Source organism: Poecilia mexicana, unplaced genomic scaffold (genome assembly GCF_051168715.1).
Source record: "Poecilia mexicana isolate PSO_F unplaced genomic scaffold, ASM5116871v1 scaffold_21, whole genome shotgun sequence".
In the NCBI taxonomy this organism is placed as follows: domain Eukaryota; kingdom Metazoa; phylum Chordata; class Actinopteri; order Cyprinodontiformes; family Poeciliidae; genus Poecilia; species Poecilia mexicana.
Window position 1 is genome coordinate 10,406,262 of NW_028263390.1, and position 19,335 is coordinate 10,425,596.

The 19,335-nt window shown below is 38.5% G+C and overlaps 3 protein-coding genes and 1 pseudogene across 3 annotated transcripts in view; all 4 read right to left on the reverse strand.

Annotated features, from left to right (window-relative positions):
* Positions 1–4,346: 4,346 nt before the first annotated feature.
* On the reverse strand, positions 4,347–5,483 carry LOC106906330 (leukotriene B4 receptor 1-like). The gene has a single exon (XM_014971575.2). The coding sequence runs from the start codon at positions 5,289–5,291 to the stop codon at positions 4,347–4,349; it is 945 nt and encodes a 314-aa protein (XP_014827061.1). The 5' UTR covers positions 5,292–5,483.
* A 579-nt stretch (positions 5,484–6,062) lies between these two features.
* On the reverse strand, positions 6,063–7,028 carry LOC106906332 (C-X-C chemokine receptor type 2-like). The gene has a single exon (XM_014971578.2). It carries the CDS (start codon positions 7,020–7,022, stop codon positions 6,063–6,065), a length of 960 nt encoding a protein of 319 aa, XP_014827064.2. The 5' UTR covers positions 7,023–7,028.
* Positions 7,029–7,649: 621 nt separating this feature from the next.
* LOC106913421 (leukotriene B4 receptor 1-like) lies at positions 7,650–9,350 on the reverse strand (annotated as a pseudogene).
* Positions 9,351–12,414: 3,064 nt separating this feature from the next.
* Positions 12,415–19,335, reverse strand: part of LOC106912283 (clathrin coat assembly protein AP180-like) — a 28,533-nt gene continuing 21,612 nt past the window's right edge. Inside the window, exons 21-25 of the mRNA XM_088001949.1 lie at positions 17,419–17,505; positions 15,492–15,559; positions 14,537–14,614; positions 14,349–14,459; positions 12,415–13,846 (exon numbers count right to left, since the gene is read on the reverse strand). Coding sequence (XP_087858075.1) covers positions 14,373–14,459; positions 14,537–14,614; positions 15,492–15,559; positions 17,419–17,505 — 320 coding nt within the window. The 3' untranslated portion in view covers positions 12,415–13,846; positions 14,349–14,372. The remainder of the gene's footprint in view (positions 13,847–14,348; positions 14,460–14,536; positions 14,615–15,491; positions 15,560–17,418; positions 17,506–19,335) is intronic.

The following is a 19,335-nucleotide window of genomic DNA, read 5'->3' on the forward strand; positions in this document are numbered from 1 at the left end:
CAAGAACAAGCTGAGATTAATGTTTACTTAAATATTCCTTTGAAAACGTGTCTTAGCAGCTTGAAAGTTATGTTTATCAGTTTTGGCTATTCATAAATTTTCAATTTCACACACACACACACACCCCCACACACCCCCCCCCACACACACACACACACACACACACAAAACACAAATGGCGCAGTCAGCCCGCTACTGGTTTACCTATCACTCACAGCAGAGCACTGAACCGACTGCGCAATTCACAGTTATTATATTTTCTGTGACATGTGATCGTATAATGGCTTCAGAACACAAATCAATTGAAAATAAAAAAAATCTATTGAATACAATTTGTTTTTTTTAAATAAGAAATTAGAAAAATAAATACAAACAGCAGTCAAAATTAATCATTAAATTACTTGAGAAAGTCCTCTGGTGATTAGCAGAAAATAAACCTGGCCTTGTCATGTCGTCATAGAAACAACTAGTAAACAAACTGGCAGACTGGCAAACATAACTGATAAACTGACAAACATAACTGACGACATAAATTACTGGTAATTATGTTACATTTAATGTTACATAATTACCTGCAATTAGTGATTGACAAAACACAAATGGCGCCCTCTCTACTGGTTAACCTATCACTCTGTGTAATGCAACAAAGATTCAAGTTACCCTTTGAACAAACCTCCAACACCTCTCAGAAGAGAACGGGATTTGTTGACTTACCACAGCAGAGCGCTGATCAGACTGCGTGGAATTCTGGGTTTCTCCCCGAATTTATAGGCAACCAGTAGGGGGCGCCAAAAACCACCAATTACAGGACAATTATGAAACATATTTTAGCAGAAATTTCATTTGTATATCTACCGACCCCACACCCGTGAAACTTGTATCATTTGCCACAGTCCTCGCACGCACAAGGGTTAATAAATAGATCCCCCCGCCCCCTTTTTCGAATTGTTTCTGGATTGTTCGTGCTTTGCTAGAGCAGCGGTGCAATACGTCGATCGCGGAAGGTTTTGAGTCGATCTCGGCATTAGGTGACAAACTGAACGCCGCCGGGACGCTGAGACCAGCACATCCTCCTCTGACTGGCTTAAAACGTTTCTAACTTTATTAAAGAAGAACAAAAAAAATAATAATATATAAATAAAAATATAAAAATCAACAAAACATGTTCAAATTAATGATCAAACAAAAATAATAATCCCTTATTGTTTCAACAAGGTGCTTCGCAATTCTGTGCGTTTCGGTTCCATTACCAAAATAACTAGCAGAGCAGGAGTTTAAAATTAATTAATCTACCACATCTGTCTTAGGGGAGCGCTTATTAATAATCGCAAATTAAATATCAGCTAACAATATCATGTTTTTAGCATAATCGCTGGTTGCCACGGCGATGCCCGTGGTTTAGAGTTGATCACCTGTTCGGGTTGTTGTTTTACCTTTGTTTACCTTTTCATTAAGTATTTAACAAACAAATAGCTTCTACCGCCATAATTATTCATCCATCATCCATCCATTTTCTTTACACCCTTGTCCCTCAGTGGGGTCGGGAGGGTTCGCCATAATTATGTGAAATTAAATTAACTGTCTCAAATTAAAAAAAGTAGTTTGTGCTCTCTGACATCTTGCTTTGAGCTCAGAGTCTGAGAGGCTTTTCCTCTATCAAACTTTTTTTTTTTTTTTGCCTCTTATTTAGTGGAAATATTAATGTTGATGAGACTTAATGAAACCCTTTTTCAACCTTTATAGCTCCACTGTTGAAAATGAGGCACTAACATTCACAAATGACATTGAAATAAAATCCAGTCCAACATCTGGTTTGAGGTGATTCCTCTGGAAGCTGTTGGAGGAAAAATATCCCAACTTCAGAAGATGAGCTTCTAACTTAAGAGAGCTCTGAAACTGTGATGCACTCCATGCCATGATGTTCAGGATTTAGGTCTCATGGCATCTCGCGGTGTCAACATTGCAGCCAGGGAAATATGGCTGCAATGCATTTCATGCAATGTAACATGCAATTTGAATGGGTCATTTTGTATTGATGTTTGAGTAAATAGGACTCTCATCATTATGTCAACATATATTTTATTTTTATGACGCTTGATTCTAGTTATAAAATCAACATTTGTTTATCTTTTTGTTCCTTTCTTTCTCAAGAATCTCCCACCTGTCTTTGGAAATCTTATCACAAATATAAATCTTTTCAACTGATCAAATTTACTACATTATTGTACAGCAAAATATACATGTCTGGCACTTTGGATGTTAAACCCTAGCACATACAGGAACTAAGCAGACAGTAAAGTAATGTTCATGTTTATTTGAATAACCAGAAGAAACCAATGTTTGTATGCAAAAATAACTAAGTAGCACAGTGGCTGAATTTCCCTTGTAAAATCTAGCCTCAGGCAAGTACATGTTGTAGGCACATGCCACACAACACAACCTAACTTGGATACATTTTCCTATTTCAATATCTTGACCTGAAATCTCAGTTTACCAACATATTTTTTGTTTGATGGGAATAGTTCAAAGTAAATGCTGTTTCTGAAGAAGCAGCAGACAGAAGTAATGAGCAAAAACCAGTTCAAAATATTTTATTTTGTTTTACTTTAAATTTCTTTGTCAGGCATTCTGACACTTTGAATGGGTGCATGCCTGATAGAGTTTACCACTGTTAAAGACAGCTTCTGCTTTAGTTAAAGAACTGAGGAAAACCAATAATATTTGGAGAGATGAATGGATCAAGATACTTTTTACATTTATTTTTGAAGTGTTAAGGACCAGTTGTGTACAGTATATGCTATAGAATGTTTGTTGCTAAAATGTTAATGTGGGGATGTTTGGAGCCATGAAAATAATGCTGAAATAGAAAGGTGAAGAAATATAAACTGTTTAAAGTAGTTTTGGAATTTTAACAAAAATATTTACAGATTATTAAGGGACTTAAAAAGGCATATCTGGTTTGCATAAAATAATAAAATATGTGAACCACTGAAAGTATGTTTCAAAAATATTTATTTTGAGAATGATTAAACTAAGGTGTACAAGATATACACAAAACTTTTTTTCAAAATACCACCTAAAGTACAAATTCAAAAAGTTTTGTTAACGAGTATATTTGTAATCAACTGTGATGGACCGAGTTAAAAAAAGAAGGAGTCACAGGATATTAATTAGAAAAATAGGGTTTTTTATTTTAACCCAAAGATTATAAATGACAAAAGATAAACTGAGCTCATAAAAGAGGTCAAAGAAACAAAACTGAACTCAGGCAAAAAATGTAAACAAACTGGCTGCACAAACAAACATAACTGACCTAACAAAGAAACGACACACAGGGGTTTATATACTGGCTGATCAGACCAATTAAGACACAATAGGGATAACTAAACAGAATACAATTACAAATAACACAAAACAACTAACAGTACAGCTACAGTAAGTTTGGCTAAAGTAAAACCAAAAAAATGAAAATCAAAAATATTAAAGTTTAAATACTACTATTTACTTAAATACAACACTTATCTAAATAAAGAAACTACAAGTTTCCCCTGCCAGCAGGAACTAGTGGTGCAGTCCAATCAGCATTTAAGCCTGCTGAGCCCTGGCATCCATCTTTTGTCTGGCCACTCCAAGGCAGGTAAGTACCGACTTCTGTCTTCATAGTGTGGCCATGGATTTGGCCATCACATCAACTAATTAGTTTATTCATACTTAACAAATGTCATTATTAATTTACAAACACATTATAATACAACACTCACTATACAAGAGTGAAAAGGAAGCTAGAAGAAGAAAAATATTGTCCATATACATTCAACAGTATTTCAAACATACATTTTTACAAATACATGCAAAGTGTTTTTTTGTTATTATCCAAAGTATAATTATGTAATATATTAAATTGAAATGTAAAGTATTTTAGAAAAACTTGATTTTTAAAAGTCTACCAAAATACATTTTGAAACAAAGTAATGAAAGCGTGTTTTTAAAATGTATTAGTTTACATTTCTAGTATAATTCTAGTAAGTACATCACATCCACTTGCTAACATTTAAAAAATGTATTTAAGAAAAAAATCATCCTATTTAAAATATATTTATGTAGATTGTTTTTTTTCACAAGTGTGGGTTTTATGAAAGAAAATCTTTGAACTCGCCACCAAACGTACACTTCAGTTAAGTGTGCAACTTGCTGAGGTGCGTTTTTTATCACTTCACATTTGAATCGTCATAGAAAACCATGCCTTTGTGATGTTACACAACAAACACACTCGATAACATCAAACCAGAAAGAAATAAAACTTTATATCTGAGTAAAAGTAACATCTTAAAATCTCTCTGCCCTTCTCAAGGTCCAGAGATTGCAATGACATGAACTGTTTGGTTTCTGTAATCCTGGTGCGATGAATCTTCTTTCTGGCAAGCAGAGCAAACTTTTTTAGAAGCAAATGCATAGAGGAGCGGATTGATGGAACTATTTATAAATAACACAGTTGCCACAAAGTGCCTTGCATCTCTACAAACATGTATCAGATTCTCATTTTTCAGAGATACAGCAATCACAGTCAGCACATTTATAATATGATATGGAAGCCACAAGATAAAAACCGTCACAGTGACACATGTTACCAGCCTGGTTGTTTGCGAATTATTAAAAAAGACTGCCTGGTTAAGTTTCCAGAGGAGGCGCATGTAAATAAGTACCACTATTGACACAGAAGCAAATCCAACAAGAACCTTTGTCAAACCTATAGCCATCTGCTGTGCTTCAGATGGATACGTGATGCATTCTGTCCATGGCATATCTGTTTTCAGCTGGTGAACCACCAAAGCAGGAGTGGACAGGATCAGAGCAGCCAACCAGAGCAGAACCAGCAACACTTTATCTAGTAACTGATGGCATCTTCTCTGGAGCACAATGACAAAATATCGCTGGATGCTCAACACAGTCACAGTCAGCAGGCTGGCAGAAATGGTGCAGTGTTGAAAATACACCAGTAGCTTACAGGCCGTCAGGCTAAAAGTCCAACCAAAAAAAGAAGTGTAAATCCAAAATGGAATGGTCAGCAGACAGAGCAGGTCAGACACAGTCAGATTCAGCATTAAACTCCGGGTCAGATGGGACAGATTATTCCAGTTTGGCTTGAGAATGATCACAGCAATGTTTCCAGGAACTCCCACAAGAAGGCAGAGGGAAAAAATGACCAAACGGAACAAAACACTGGTGGTCAAAGGAGGGTATATTGGAGAAGAGACATTAGAGGTGACCACAGTTAAATTAAGTTGGTCCATGCTGCGTCTTGTTGATAAAATTGGGTCCTTAGCAAATGATGCAGCCAACTGTGCAGGTTGAGAAGTAATGCTTGGAGTCTAAGAGGATCTGACATGTGGTGGTTATGCAAATGAGATGTAGTCTGATGTATATCTGTTCTATTGTTGGCTACATCACTCTAAATGGTTTCACTGTGAAGTCAGAAATTTGTCCGTGACAGTGTTCAGCATCCTCTTACCATCACACCCTGTGGTAGTAATTGTATTATTAGGTACAAATGACACTACGCATAAGCCAAGTTGTTTAATTTTGACACAAGGAAGAAGTGTCTTTAAAACATGTCCTAGATCAACAGCTGTGTCTCCATTTAACTCAGATGCGATCAATAAACTCATCAAAAGCTTGCACAGACATGACAGCAAATATCCCAAATTGTCTAAAGGCAAAGTAAAGTGGATTTAAACTTTTGACTCTGAAAAAAGTAGTAAATACTTTACTACAAAAATGTTAGCTCAATCACAAATTACAAAAGGTTATTTTAATCTCACAAATGAGTTTCATCCAAGAGACTACTTCATTTTATTGGATTTGACTGTAGATTAAAGATCAACTTGAGTTGTGAAAAAATTAAAGCAAAGATGATGGGAATATGTGGTTAGTGATAAAGAAACCAAGCAAATAATTGTAGTCATCTGTAAGACAAATTGTATTAGAAGCAGATTTTGCAATGAAAAATATGAAATCAATTAAAAGAACCACCCCTATTTGTTCTTTGTGAAAGCAGGACGTCTTTAGCTGTCATCATCGAGGTTTTGCTGTTGTTCCGTGTCTTGACAAATTCCTTGGTGTGGTGCATTTTGCTTGCAGATGGGGCACATTTTAGGAGAAGAAAAGGCATACAGGAGTGGATTCAGACAACTGTGTAGAAATATAAGTGACGCAACAAGTTCCCGTTGATCCATGCAAAAGTTTAACAAGTCCACATGTTTCAGACATATAGCTGCCACACGTAGCAGGTTGATCGTATGATATGGAATCCACACGACAAATAAGCTCACGATGATGCTGGTCACCAGTCGGGTTGTCTGGGGGTGGTTGAAAAGAGCTGTCTGGTTAACCTTCCTGTGCAAGCGAATATATGTACAACCCACTAAAGAAAAACAAACAAATCCAAACAGGCTCTCCAGTAGCATCAAAACCACCCCCTGTGTCTCAGAGGTGAACTGAGATCGGCATTGTGCTGACTGCTGATATGTTTTCAGCTGTCGGACCACCAAAGCAGGAATGGAAAGGATGACAGCAACCAGCCAGAGAAGAAGCAGCAGCAGCACTCTTTTCCGCACCTGATTGTACCTCTGTCGGCGCACCACAGCCAGGTATCGGTGGACGCTTAATGCAGTTACAGTCAGCAGGCTGCCATGAAAGCTGCAGTACACAAGATAAGCTGAAAGCTTACAGGCCGCTAGCTGGAATATCCATCCATAGAGGATGCTGTATGCCCAAATTGGAAGAGTCACCAGACATAGCAGGTCAGACACAGCCAGGTTTAGCATCAAAGTCCGGCTCAGACTGGACAGATTCTGCCAGTTAGGCTTGAGAAGAATCACTGCGATGTTTCCAGGAACTCCCAGTAGAAAGCAGAAGATGCACACCACCGCAGGAACCAGACCGCCTGCTTTCCAGGAGGGGAATGTTGGAAGTTCTGTAGGAGAAAAGTTAGTGCTAACCGCAGTTGCATTGAGTTGCTCCATGGTGTGTCTTGCCGGTAAGCTGTGCTCTCAGCAACTGATGGTTTATAAATATGCTGTCAATGAAAAAAAAGTGGGTGGTCAATTCGGAAGTTAGAAACAAACCATAAATGGAAGAAAACACAAACAAGCTACATCATTGCTTGTTTGTGGTGTCTGCATGCACACATCTGAAGTTATTTCAATGAAGTCATTTACCGGTATTATAGTTAGTGTGTAAGTGTGTGTGTGGCCTTGTATTTGATACAACCATTTTGATCATTTTCCTAATAAATATTAAATTGGGACTAATTGCTATAGGGCCAAAAGCCACATAAGAATAAGTGTTTTTTTAGGAAAAGCCCTTAGGTTTAGGACTAAAATGTGAATTGTATTTAGGTTAGCCTTAGGGTTAGGTATGTACTGGTAATAGGTAGGGTTAGAGTAAGTGTCTTGTCTTAATGCAACAGTGAAATATGTGAGACTTATTTAAGTAATTAATTTTATATAAAACGGCATTAGTCCAATCTACAGTAAAAATATTTTTAGTTTTTTTGCTTTACATTTTAAACCAAAAAAGAGAAAAGATTGTTTTCTTTGGGGGATTTTGTATCATGTCTTTCTGAACTTTTAGATTATCTGTGCCTTGATTAATATATATTTTTCTTTTTGGAAAATGACACTATCATTTTGTAAAAAAACAACAACAAAAAAAACAAACAAGAAGTGACTTGCAACAAAAGGTATTTGGATGTGTTATTTGTCTTTTATTGCATCTAATTCGGACTCACATGCAGGCGGGGAGAGTGGACGATACCATTCATTATAACAAAAACCAAAAGGAATGGGCAAACAGCCTTCATATACAAAACAAATGTTACTTATCCACAACCTTTTTAATATGTCATATTCGTCTTTTATTTTTCTTTCAACAGTTAATACCACTTAATGCCACAATGGATTAAAATACAGTCACCTTTATAAAATAAGTAACAGAGAAACATCCAGTGAACACTTGCGTGTTATACAGTAAGCCTGTAAGACCCAGAGGCTGCACATGAGCAAATGTACCGACTGCTGCTGCATCAGAAATGACCCAAAGAGAGCTAAAACCCCATTGCACAAACTGTGTCCTTCACTATAACTTCTACTTGTGTTAAGAGACAAAATCAACTTTCTGGTTCATGCAATTGCAGAAAAAATGAAATAGAAATAGTAGAAGATGTGACATCAGTTTAAATGAAAAGAAACAAACTTATTTCAGTTTGGGGGTTTTTTGGAAAAAGTGACATTTGTCACTATCGTCATCAAAGTTCTGCAACTGTAGCAATGTCAGGTGCCCTCATCCGTATTGGGTGAGTTCTTTGTGCAAAAAGGACAGAATTTAGTAGAAATAAAAGCATACAAGAGTGGATTTACGGTACTACTGGCCATTGTAAATGACTTGACTACACTCCAACTGTCTGCACAAAACTTCAGGAGCTCCTTGTTTTTAAGAATTATCCCTAACACAGCCAGCATATTGACCATATGAAGTGGAAAAAACATAATAAAATTGCTTAAAATAATGCTAATAAGCAGCCTGCTTGTCTCTGGATTGTTAAAAAAGGCTGAACTCCTAACCTTCTTGTGGAGGGATATGTATGATAATGTGACAAGTGAAGATGAAGCAAGTCCAAACAAGATCTCTGTGCACAGCACAGCAAGCAACTGTGCCTCAGAAGAATAACGGGGTGCGCAGCGGATCCATTGTCCTTCTTTCGTTAGTTGTTCAGTCATCAAAACATAGATGCACAAAGTAAAAGCTGACAGCCAAAGCAGAAACACCAGCACACTTTTTGGTATATCGCACTTCCATTCACGCACAACAATAATGTAGCGCTGGATGCTCAATGCAGTCACAGTCATTTGGCTAACATAAACTGTAAAGTACACAACGTATGATAGAACTTTGCAGGCTACAACGCCAAATGTCCATCCAAGGAGTAAGTTGTAAATCCACAGTGGAAGGGTAAGCAGACACATTAGATCAGAAATGGTCAGACTCATCATTAAACTCTGGGTCGTTCTGGACAGATGCTCCCAGTTAGGCTTGAATATAATCACAGCAATGTTTCCAGGAACTCCAAGTAGATAGCAGAAAGTTAATACCACTGCAGGGAACAGACCGCGTTGATTCCAAGAGTCCTGAGGTAATCCAGTGGAAGAGCTGTTAGAACTGAACCCTGTGAAGTTTGATTCATCCATCTTGAGTTGTGCTGGGAACGATGTGCTGAGAGCCACAGCTTCTTCTCTCAGTGTCCTGAAGTCACAGTAACAAAGAGGGAACTCAAAGAGGAACTCCTGTGCTGATGCAGATTAAAGCTGTGTCCGAATTCAGGGTCTGCATCCTTCGAAGGACCCCGAATAAATAATGACCGGAAGAGAAACGCTGTGGATTCGGACAGGTCTAGCCTTCAGACCTGTCCAACAGACCTTCATGTTGCCTAGCAACCATGACAGCGTGAAGCAGAGAGCACAGAAAGAAACACACTTAAGTTCTCGCCTAAAAACGTTGTACCAAATCACATTGTGTCATTTAAAGTGTAATATTGCAAAATAATCATGGGATGTGGTGGGCCGTGAAGGATACACCGGACATCCGTCAAATCTGGGGTAAAGAAGGCTGCATTTGAAGGAGTCTTCGAATTCGGAGAGGCCTTGTCGCCACGCTATGACGTAATCGGCTTACAAATCCGCGCTTCAAAGGATGCAGACCCTGAATTCGGACACAGCTCAAGTGTTAACATTTCTCTACATTGGTTTTGTAGTATTTGTTCCATTATTTTGCATGCACAATCCCAATGCATTAATTCCATATCATGTTTTTCATACATTTTGTGCAACTAAAGTTGACCAAGTATTCTAAAGGTGAGTCAAATATCAAACTTTGAAATGAACAGAAGATTGTTCCTGAGGAGTAAAAATCCTCAAGAACAAGCTGAGATTAATGTTTACTTAAATATTCCTTTGAAAACATGTCTTAGCAGCTTGAAAGTTATGTTTATCAGTTTTGGCTATTCATAAATTTTCACTACTTTAAATGTTATGATTGGTTTTGATGTAATTTGATGTAATTCATTTCTTAACTGTTTATTGCTATTGTTATACAACAGGGGCATGTCCTCAGGAAGCTAACAGTTCAGTGCCTTCCTGAGGACATGCCCCTGATCATCCAGCCAATCAGCTGCCAGACTTATGTTTGAAGTACATTTTGTTGCACTTCTATGTGCAACATAAACATATAACATATATATATATATATATATATATATATATATATATATATATATATATATATATATATATATATATATATATATATATATAAGGGCGCAAATGGCGCAGTGACACAAATCAATTGAAAAAAAATCTATTGAATACAATTTTTTTTAAAATAAGAAATTAGAAAAATAAATACAAACAGCAGTCAAAATTAACCATTAAATTACTTGAGAAAGTCCTCTGGTGATTAGCAGAAAATAAACCTTGCCATGTCATGTCGTCATAGAAACAACTACTAAACAAACTGGCAGACTGGCAAACATAACTGATAAACTGACAAACATAACTGACAACATAAATTACTGGTAATTATGTTGCATTTAATGTTACATAATAAAATGCAATTGGTGGTTGACAAAACACAAATGGCGCCCTCTCTACTGGTTAACCTATCACTCTGTGTGATGCAACAAAGACTCAAGTTACCCTTTGAACAAACCTCCAACACCTCTCAGAAGAGAACGGGATTTGTTGACTTACCACAGCAGACCGCTGATCAGACTGCGTGGAATTCTGGGTTTCTCCCCGAATTTATAGGCAACCAGTAGGGGGCGCCAAAAACCACCAATTACAGGACAATTATGAAACATATTTTAGCAGGAATTTCATTTGTATATCTACCGACCCCACACCCGTGAAACTTGTATCATTTGCCACAGTCCTCCACGTTTGCCTCAGTCCTCGCACGCACAAGGGTAAATAAATAGGGTTCATGATTGGGTTTTGGGTGCTACACTTATCGTGCGTTTCTGCAGCATTGTGTTTGGAGATGTAGCGCTATGGACGCTCTGCTGTCTTGTCTCGTCTTCCCGTTGTTTGTTTGGGCCGCTCTTGACTAAACCTGTTGCGGATTGGACGGGTTGTGTGGGCGGGGCTTTACTCCTCTGGCCCCCTCGAAGGGCATTTGGAAGCGGATGACAACGATTTGTGCCATTGTTTTCTTTTAGTTTTGTTTTGTGATTGAAGTTACTAATTTGTTTTTGTTTGATTTACTAATTTCTTTTGCATTGCATGTTTTATTTTATTATTTGGAATAATTGAACTTGTCTGCCTTTACCTTTTGTGTTCCTTTTGTTCCAGGGACCGAGTAGTGGGCCTGAAGCCTCGTTTTTAAAGAGAAATGTTTTAAAGAAATTGTTTAATAAAATATTGTGCACTGTTAAGTCTGTGTTCGGGTGAATCCTATAACTTCTAAAAAAATCTCCATCTGCTGGTCACACTTGGCGTTGTCGGCAGGATGCACCATTGAATACACATTTTTTTTTTTTTTTTTGTGCGTGTGTGTTTTTGGTCTTGACTTCTTTCTTTTTATTTTATGGTGTAAGACAAGACAGCAGTAGCTATCTAAAGGAAAACTGACCTGTGGATTCCAGATTTATTTCTGTTTTCTTTTGGTGGTCTTCCCCAGCAGGCATGGAGGTGACGCAGCGGCCGGTGGATGGAGTGGGTCAGCAGGATGTGATGGCTGGGGGTTTGCCGGGCACATCTGCTTCCCTGGCTGTGGCTGGTGGTGTCATGCCTGCTGGCGCTGTAGCTGCTGGGCAGTTGGTGGTTGTGCCCAGGGACTGGCGTCCCATGTTCGGTGGTAGGACTGGCATTGGGATCAGTGAGTGGATTGAGGAGGCCCAATCGTGTATTTGGGCCCGCCATTTGTCAGTGACAGACGAGGCTTTCTTTCTCTTTGATCATTTAGAAAGGGAAGTCAGGGAGGAGATAAAGTACCGCACCAGTGCAAGGAGGAATGACCCAGCTAATGTTGATCAAGGGAAAACTAGCACCCACTGAGTTGTTGAGTCACAACTCAGGTGGGGGAATAACAGGCTCACAACTAGCAGCCACGTCAGAATTGTTGGCATCTTGTTCAATTGTTGATGTTATGGGAGGTATCTCTGTGACTTGTTTGGTAGACACGGCGTGGTGTCGACATTCACTGAGAGCTGTTTTCAGGAAGATTTTGCATCATTGGGGCGTGATCGCCCCAATACATCATTGGGGCGATCACATATTTGGTGGGCCCAAATACACGATTCGGCCTCCTCACTATCATTTTGTTAAAAAAACACAAGCAAGAAGTGACTTACAACAAAAGGTATTTGGATGTGTTGTCTTTTATTGCATCTAATTCGGACTCACATGCAGGCGGGGAGAGTGGACGATACCATTCATTATAACAAAAACCAAAAGGAATGGGCAAACAGCATTCGTATACCAAACAAATGTTACTTATCCACAACCTTTTTAATGTGTCATATTCGTCTTTTATTTTTCTTTCAACAGTTAATACCACTTAATGCCACAATGGATTAAAATACAGTCACCTTTTTAAAATAAGTAACAGAGAAACATCCAGTGAACACTTGCGTGTTTTACAGTAAGCCTGTAAGACCCAGAGGCTGCACATGAGCAAATGTACCGACTGCTGCTGCATCAGAAATGACCCAAAGAGAGCTAAAACCCCATTGCACAAACTGTGTCCTTCACTGTAACTTCTACTTGTGTTAAGACCAAGACAAAAAAAAAAAAGCTCACTGATATTATTAAAATGCATCCCAGATTGGTCTGTTGCATGCTTTAATGCAGTATCACTTCACACCAGCAGGGGGCGCCACAGAACACACTCCATTCAATACCATCTCTTTTTGACAGAGAAGTAAGAACAAAGTGTGGAAATTTATGCGAACTTGCTCTTTTTCTTTAATTTAAAGTAACTAAAAATAAATATATTTATACTTTTTTTAACAATAAAGATTACTGAAAATATGTAAAATCTGTCATTTAAAGTAGTCTAAAATGCATGTCAATTCAAACAGTTCACAATTTTTATTCATTTATCTTTTTTTGCATGTTTCACACAATGTCAAAACGAAGGAAACTGAATGTAAAACAGAAAGCAGATGTGCTCAATTATAAGTCCGGATGAACAGTGCAAGTTCAGTCATGGTGCTTTTGTTGTCGTGAGGTTGACAGGTGGGAGGATGAATCCCAAGCTAATATGGGTACAAGCAAGTTAATGACATAAAACATCGCTCAGTACTGGTTTGGACATCAGGGGCAGAGGAGAGTGACTTAGGGGTTGGCGAGTGAAGCTACACTGAACACAGTCCACATTTAACTTTAAACACAGTCCTTGTCTGGTTGATGCAAAAAGAAACCAACATATTTCCACCATTCCAAGTCAGCTGATATGCTGAATGATTCTAAATACACATTTATTGACTTTTTTTTTTTTTTTTTTGGTCATTTATTGTTCCATAGTATATTAAGTAAAGGTTAACACTGAAATACACACACACTCACACACATTGAAACATAACTCTGGTTTTCTGTATCTAGGGTTCATATTCACAGTTGTGCTACAACATTAGATAGGAAGGGAGAGTTTGTTACAAGAGTCAAGGCTGGTGGGGGGTTAGAGGGGAAAAGACCAAAGAGATGATGGCTGGCTGGCTGGCTGAAGAAGGGACTGGTGGGGTGAGGGGGTTGCAGACATCCATATCCACAGATCTCCAGACACAATGACAAACCTACAGAGGGGGTAGAAAAGGGAAGTTAGGACTGGAACATAACGAGAGAACCGGATTTACTCAAGTTTCTGTATTGCAAATTCAAGACTTATCCTGATGCACTTTAAGTTCACTTTAAAAAATAGACTTACTCATCTTTAATTGTTTTGGGCTTTGACCTGATCTGGAATTCAGATTTGTGCCTTTATATTTAGAACTTTAACTTCCATCTCATCCATCTCTAAACAGACATTTTCTAAAGAACATTAATAAGTACAGAAGTAAACTCACTCTTCCACTCCACAGTAGCTGATTTAGGTTTGTGTTATGATTTCATGCAAAACTATTCCACTAACCCCAAATTACCATGAGTGCTGGCCTCATCTGCTGCACGAAACATGATCTATTATGTGGTAAATGATGGAGAGTGTTACACTAGTGCATTGCAGGTAATATTATTTACACACGCAAACATACACACGCATTTATGAAGAGCTGATATACAAGTACCGAGCACGCCTACCTTGGGGTTAATGGGTCAGGCAGTCTACATGAAGTCCTTGATATTCAGGTCATCCAGAGCATTCCTGGGTGGTGGGGGCTTTCTGGGGCTTTGGGCCATTCCAGGTGACATCTGTAAACACGTCTGATTTTAGCATTAACCCTTGCTTTGCAGGTTTGTAACTAGTAACTCAATTAGGACCATATTACCGGTGCCCCCGGGGTCACTCCTGCAGCAGGGAAGCCTGGCCTGGCCATGGGCATCATTGGTGCTCCGGCAACTGGTGCCTTAGATATGGAAAAATGGAGGGATAAACAAACAATTACACAGAATGTCTGCCAATCTGATGTCGGAGGGAGGGACACCTAAGTAGCTGATTGTCCATCAATAGCCGGTAATGCCCAGATGGAACATTACTGGACTGGAATGGAATGGCTATCTTACCATGGTGAAGCTGGGGTAAGTCCCCAAATAAGGAGCAGGACCCATGGGAATGGTCTAAAGGTGTGGAGGGAATGGGACGGAGATGGAGGGTTTGGATGTTACTATACTCGATATAACATAAATGAGAGATGCCGCAAAACCACCACATAACAAAAATGGCTACAGGATGTTTTGATGCTTCACAAAAGTGAGGCTTAAGACGGACAAAACAGCACAGCACATGAGAAACGAAGACAAGCCCGCAACACAAAACCCTTACTGCTACTCTTTACTGACACGTGTATCATGGAGGGAATATGTTTGCCAAAAGAGCAAGTGTGTCAATAAAGAGTCGAGCTATACGAAGTGAATTCAGTGACTCAATCAAGCTTTAAGTTGTATTTATTTTAGAGCATGAGAAGTTGTTTCCAAGCAACAACTTCCTAATTTAGTCATACCATTTGCCTCTTCATCACTCTCCAGTACACGCATATTAAAAAGTTATTTTCCCCCAAAGTTCAAATGAAACCTTCCTGAATTTGTTGTGCTGCATGTGAAACTAGCAGCTCTGCTTTTCTAAATGTGTACCATTGGGTAACCCTGCATCCCCCAGGCGTTGCCTGCCCTCTGAGCAACGCCTGGGTACTGGAGAACAAAATGAAGGCAATGCTTTGAGATTGCTGCTACAGGTGCGCCCTGTCTGCCATGCGGGTCCACTCCATGCTATTAGACGCAGACAACATTTACCATGGGTGCACCCCAACTCGGGGGAGCTACCTGAGGAGCCGCTGCAGTTCCCATTGTGAGGTCTTAGAGAAGGAGAGAGACAGAAAGAGAGAGGTTCTGCAAAATCACTGCTTTCATTTGCACCACTGGAGAAATCATACAACCTAGAGTGAATGTCTTCTGGTCTTGTTGCAACTTCATCAGACTTTTCTATTGTCCTCTAAGGCTGAGAGGATTTTTGTTAAACCTATGTCATTCAAGCACATAGAGTTTCTTAATGTTGTTGTGTTTTACGTATTACAAAGACACAATTGACAGCTATGTTATTGGCTTTGGTACCACTTCTCTCTAAATCAGGTCATCACAATCAAAAGGGTTTCAACAGAAAGCAATTTGACTTGTTTTCTTATTCCTTAAATGCCCTTTGTCTCATCTAACAGGCCTTTTTAGTTCTGAACATGGGCATGTTGCAGAACTGAAAAAGCCTTTTGGTTGAGACGTGAAACATATTTCAAGAGAAAAGGAAGTGCGACTAAAGCACTAGAAACATTTTATTAACAGAATCTATAAAAGCAGCAAAGATATTGCAGTTCAAAGATATGCAAAATAGTAGTGTACTACCAACAAGATGGTTCCCAGCTACAACCCATAGCTAAATCACTTGAGTTACAGTTGCATGAGTTAAAAGACAATTAATATATGCAGTACACTACTAAAAGTCACTAAGCATTACTGAACAACTTTGAAAGATCAGTAAATGCTGACTGAGATCGGGTTAGCAAGATAACAATAAAATCTGCTCTTTGATCAAAACAGGAAGAAACTTAAGTGAACATTTGCTGTTCTTTTTTGAACATCCTTTTCTTTAAAACAGGAGGGAGCTGCTCATTTTCGCCTCACTATTTCATGTTTTCACAGTTCAAGCCAACCTTTGACCTTTCAAAAAGAGGCTAGAGGCTTCTTACCGAGCATGCATCAATCCGTAGGGGATGTTTCATATCTAATATCGTCTGAAATAATGATGATCATTTGATAATCTCCTAAATATTTGCCGTTAGAAAATGTGATCTTACCACTCTAATTACTATCTACCCACAGAAAGTTCCTATGTGAGGGACTATTATTCAAAAGAGTTGGTACAAATTGGGGTGACAACCACATTCAGTAGAAATAAGATGTAATGCAAAATCTTCAGCTAGTAATATACAACTAAATCAAGTTTAGCAACACATTTGATCATTTTTATGACTGTTTATAAATCATCAAAAAAATAGCTACAGAAATAAACTAATACACAATGGTTTAAGAACATGGAAATGAAATGGCTTGTTTAAGCATATGACACAGAAATCGGCAACAACAAAATGGCAATATGTTGATTTAAAAAAAACGGGGGTTTAAATTGATTAAGGCTCATATTTATCCAACCGGATTGTGATTAGTTTGGAATAGACATTGGGATTCATGATAAAGCAGCAGCTGCTGCAAAAGGTATGACAATATCTTCAATCTTGATAAGAGGTCAGCTGCATGCTGAGCTTAGTGAGACATAGATAGATGGTGACTTCTCACTAAGAGTGTGAAGTCAATTTATTTTGATCCATTGTTAAATTATGTGTTTTGCCTCATTTTTTTATGATCAAATAAAATGTAAGTGATTGCGGTTATATTACTCTGAGCCTCAATGGTTGTACTTGTAAAAAATTAGAACAGATGCCCAGTGAGCAGCAATGCTTCTCTAACGGTCCTGAGAAAGTCAATGAATAAAGCCTGTGAAGCACTGTGCAGGATAATCTGTAGTTTCATTTTTATTGTGCTGCAAGTTTAACCCCACCCCTATCCCCTCCCCCCCAAGGGAGAAATAGCAGCTGCTAAATATACACATTTTTTTCATTACTTTGTTTCATCTTTGAGTCTGCACTTATCCTAAATGACTACTTACTACTTGCCATGTTAGCCATGGAGGTGTCAACGTCACCCGCTTGAGGGGTCACAGTGGGCTTCATTATGTCGCCTAGCCCATCAAATACTACAGCAGGGAGGGGGGCAGAAGAAAGGAAGGGGCAGGATGGGAGATGAAGGCAGACATTAGCATCCTGTGTGAGCTATCCTCACACTCTACCACAACTCTGTAGCACATCTCCTTATAACTGGTGATTACTATGACAACGGAAAGGTGTCTCTATGACAACAGAGCAGTTGGGATGATCGATAAACACCGAGATTATAGTGAGTTCAGATGATGACAAAGAATTTCCATATAGTGTGCGTGGAAAAAAAAAAAAATAGCAAGACACATGAATACATACAAACCTATTTTTAAGTTTTCTTTAAAAATAAATATTTAGTAGATAGAGATAGATGTGAGTAAATAGGTTTCAGCTGACTTTATCCTAGCATTGTAGCTTGAATTAAGTCAGGTTAGATGTTAAACACTGTACATATTGCTTTTGTTTTACACAGACAGACAATCTTTGTCAGCATCCAGCATCTGGTGGTGGAGGGGACAGTGCAGTGGAGCTGCGCCACTGCAATGCAGTGCACTGTGGGAATTTGGCGTGTTAAAGAGCAAGGCAACTCACCCAATCAAATTGCAGGAAGCAAGAAATGAGCCAGCCCAAGAGCCAGATGGAGAAAGAGAGCAGGGGAGGCGCAACGGGAAAAAAAGAGAGGATAGCAAAAACAAGCAGAGATGCCAAAGTGAGAAAGAAATATTGAGCTTTTTAAATAGCGCGTGACAAAGAGTTCAGTAGAGATTTTTATATGGAAAGAGGAAAAGAGAAAGAGTTAAGCCGTAAAGCAGGAGTACAGCAAACATTAGGTAAATGGCACTGAGTGAGATGAACATGGATCAGGGTTTGAGGTTAAAGGAACTTACCATTTTTAGACAGGAACAACAAAATCAGTAGTGGACAAATATGGTGTCTTGCAAAAGTATCATCACCAACATCTAATCGTTTATTGATATTCCTTCAAAAGTTTCAAAAGTTTATTCCACAGCATCTGTGACATTCTGTCTGCTGTGTCTTGTGTGTGTTGGGGACAACTTTCTCACAAAACTGTTCTATCTGGATATTGTGTTTCTTGTTTAACAACCAACATTTGGTTTATGGCAATAAATACATTTGAACTTGTCAAGGAAGCTGTCAGTGCCCAACCTGTACATCTTGATTGTTTAATGACAAAAGTCTTTGAGTACCGTTGTATGTTTGTAATAGTTTTGTGTAGTTTGCAGATATTTTGATGAACCTTACAATTATTTTATTTTTAGTTGAAGCTTAGGCCATTTTTTAGATCAGGCAGTTTGGTGTAAATCAACAAAGCCAACTCTAATGTTTATAGAAAATATCTGATGTGTCCGTGAATATCTTGCCACAGAATTAAAAAAACTGGTCTGGACTTTGACTAGGCCATGATAGCACTTGAAAAAGTTTTGATCTAAATCATTCCATTGTACGTCTGGCTGTAACTTTATCATCAATTCGCTGCTGGAGTGTGAATTTTTACCCCGCAATCCCATGAATGTACTCTACAGTTTTATGGTTGTGACGTGACAAAATGTGAAAAAAGTCCAATCATGGCTTTTGCAAGGCGCCATATGTATATGAAAATCATCATTAAATACAAACACACTTTTAAAAAACTAAATGGAGTCTTCACCAAAAAACACAAAGGGATAAATTGAATTGCGGTGGACTATTTCTTTAACAGTTACCAAAATTAACAGTGACAAATACTGTGAAGCATCAGATTTGACAGGTTAAACGCCACTGTGTAGCTTCCAGAAAGGATGGCATCAGAATAATGCTCTGGGGTGATGTGAGGATATTAGATTTAAAATGACAAGGCATCATGCAAA

Excerpts from the sequence above, each read along its gene's own strand:
- LOC106906330 (XM_014971575.2), bottom strand. The coding sequence starts at position 5,291 with ATGGACCAACTTAATTTAACTGTGGTCACCTCTAATGTCTCTTCTCCA.
- LOC106906332 (XM_014971578.2), bottom strand. The coding sequence starts at position 7,022 with ATGGAGCAACTCAATGCAACTGCGGTTAGCACTAACTTTTCTCCTACA.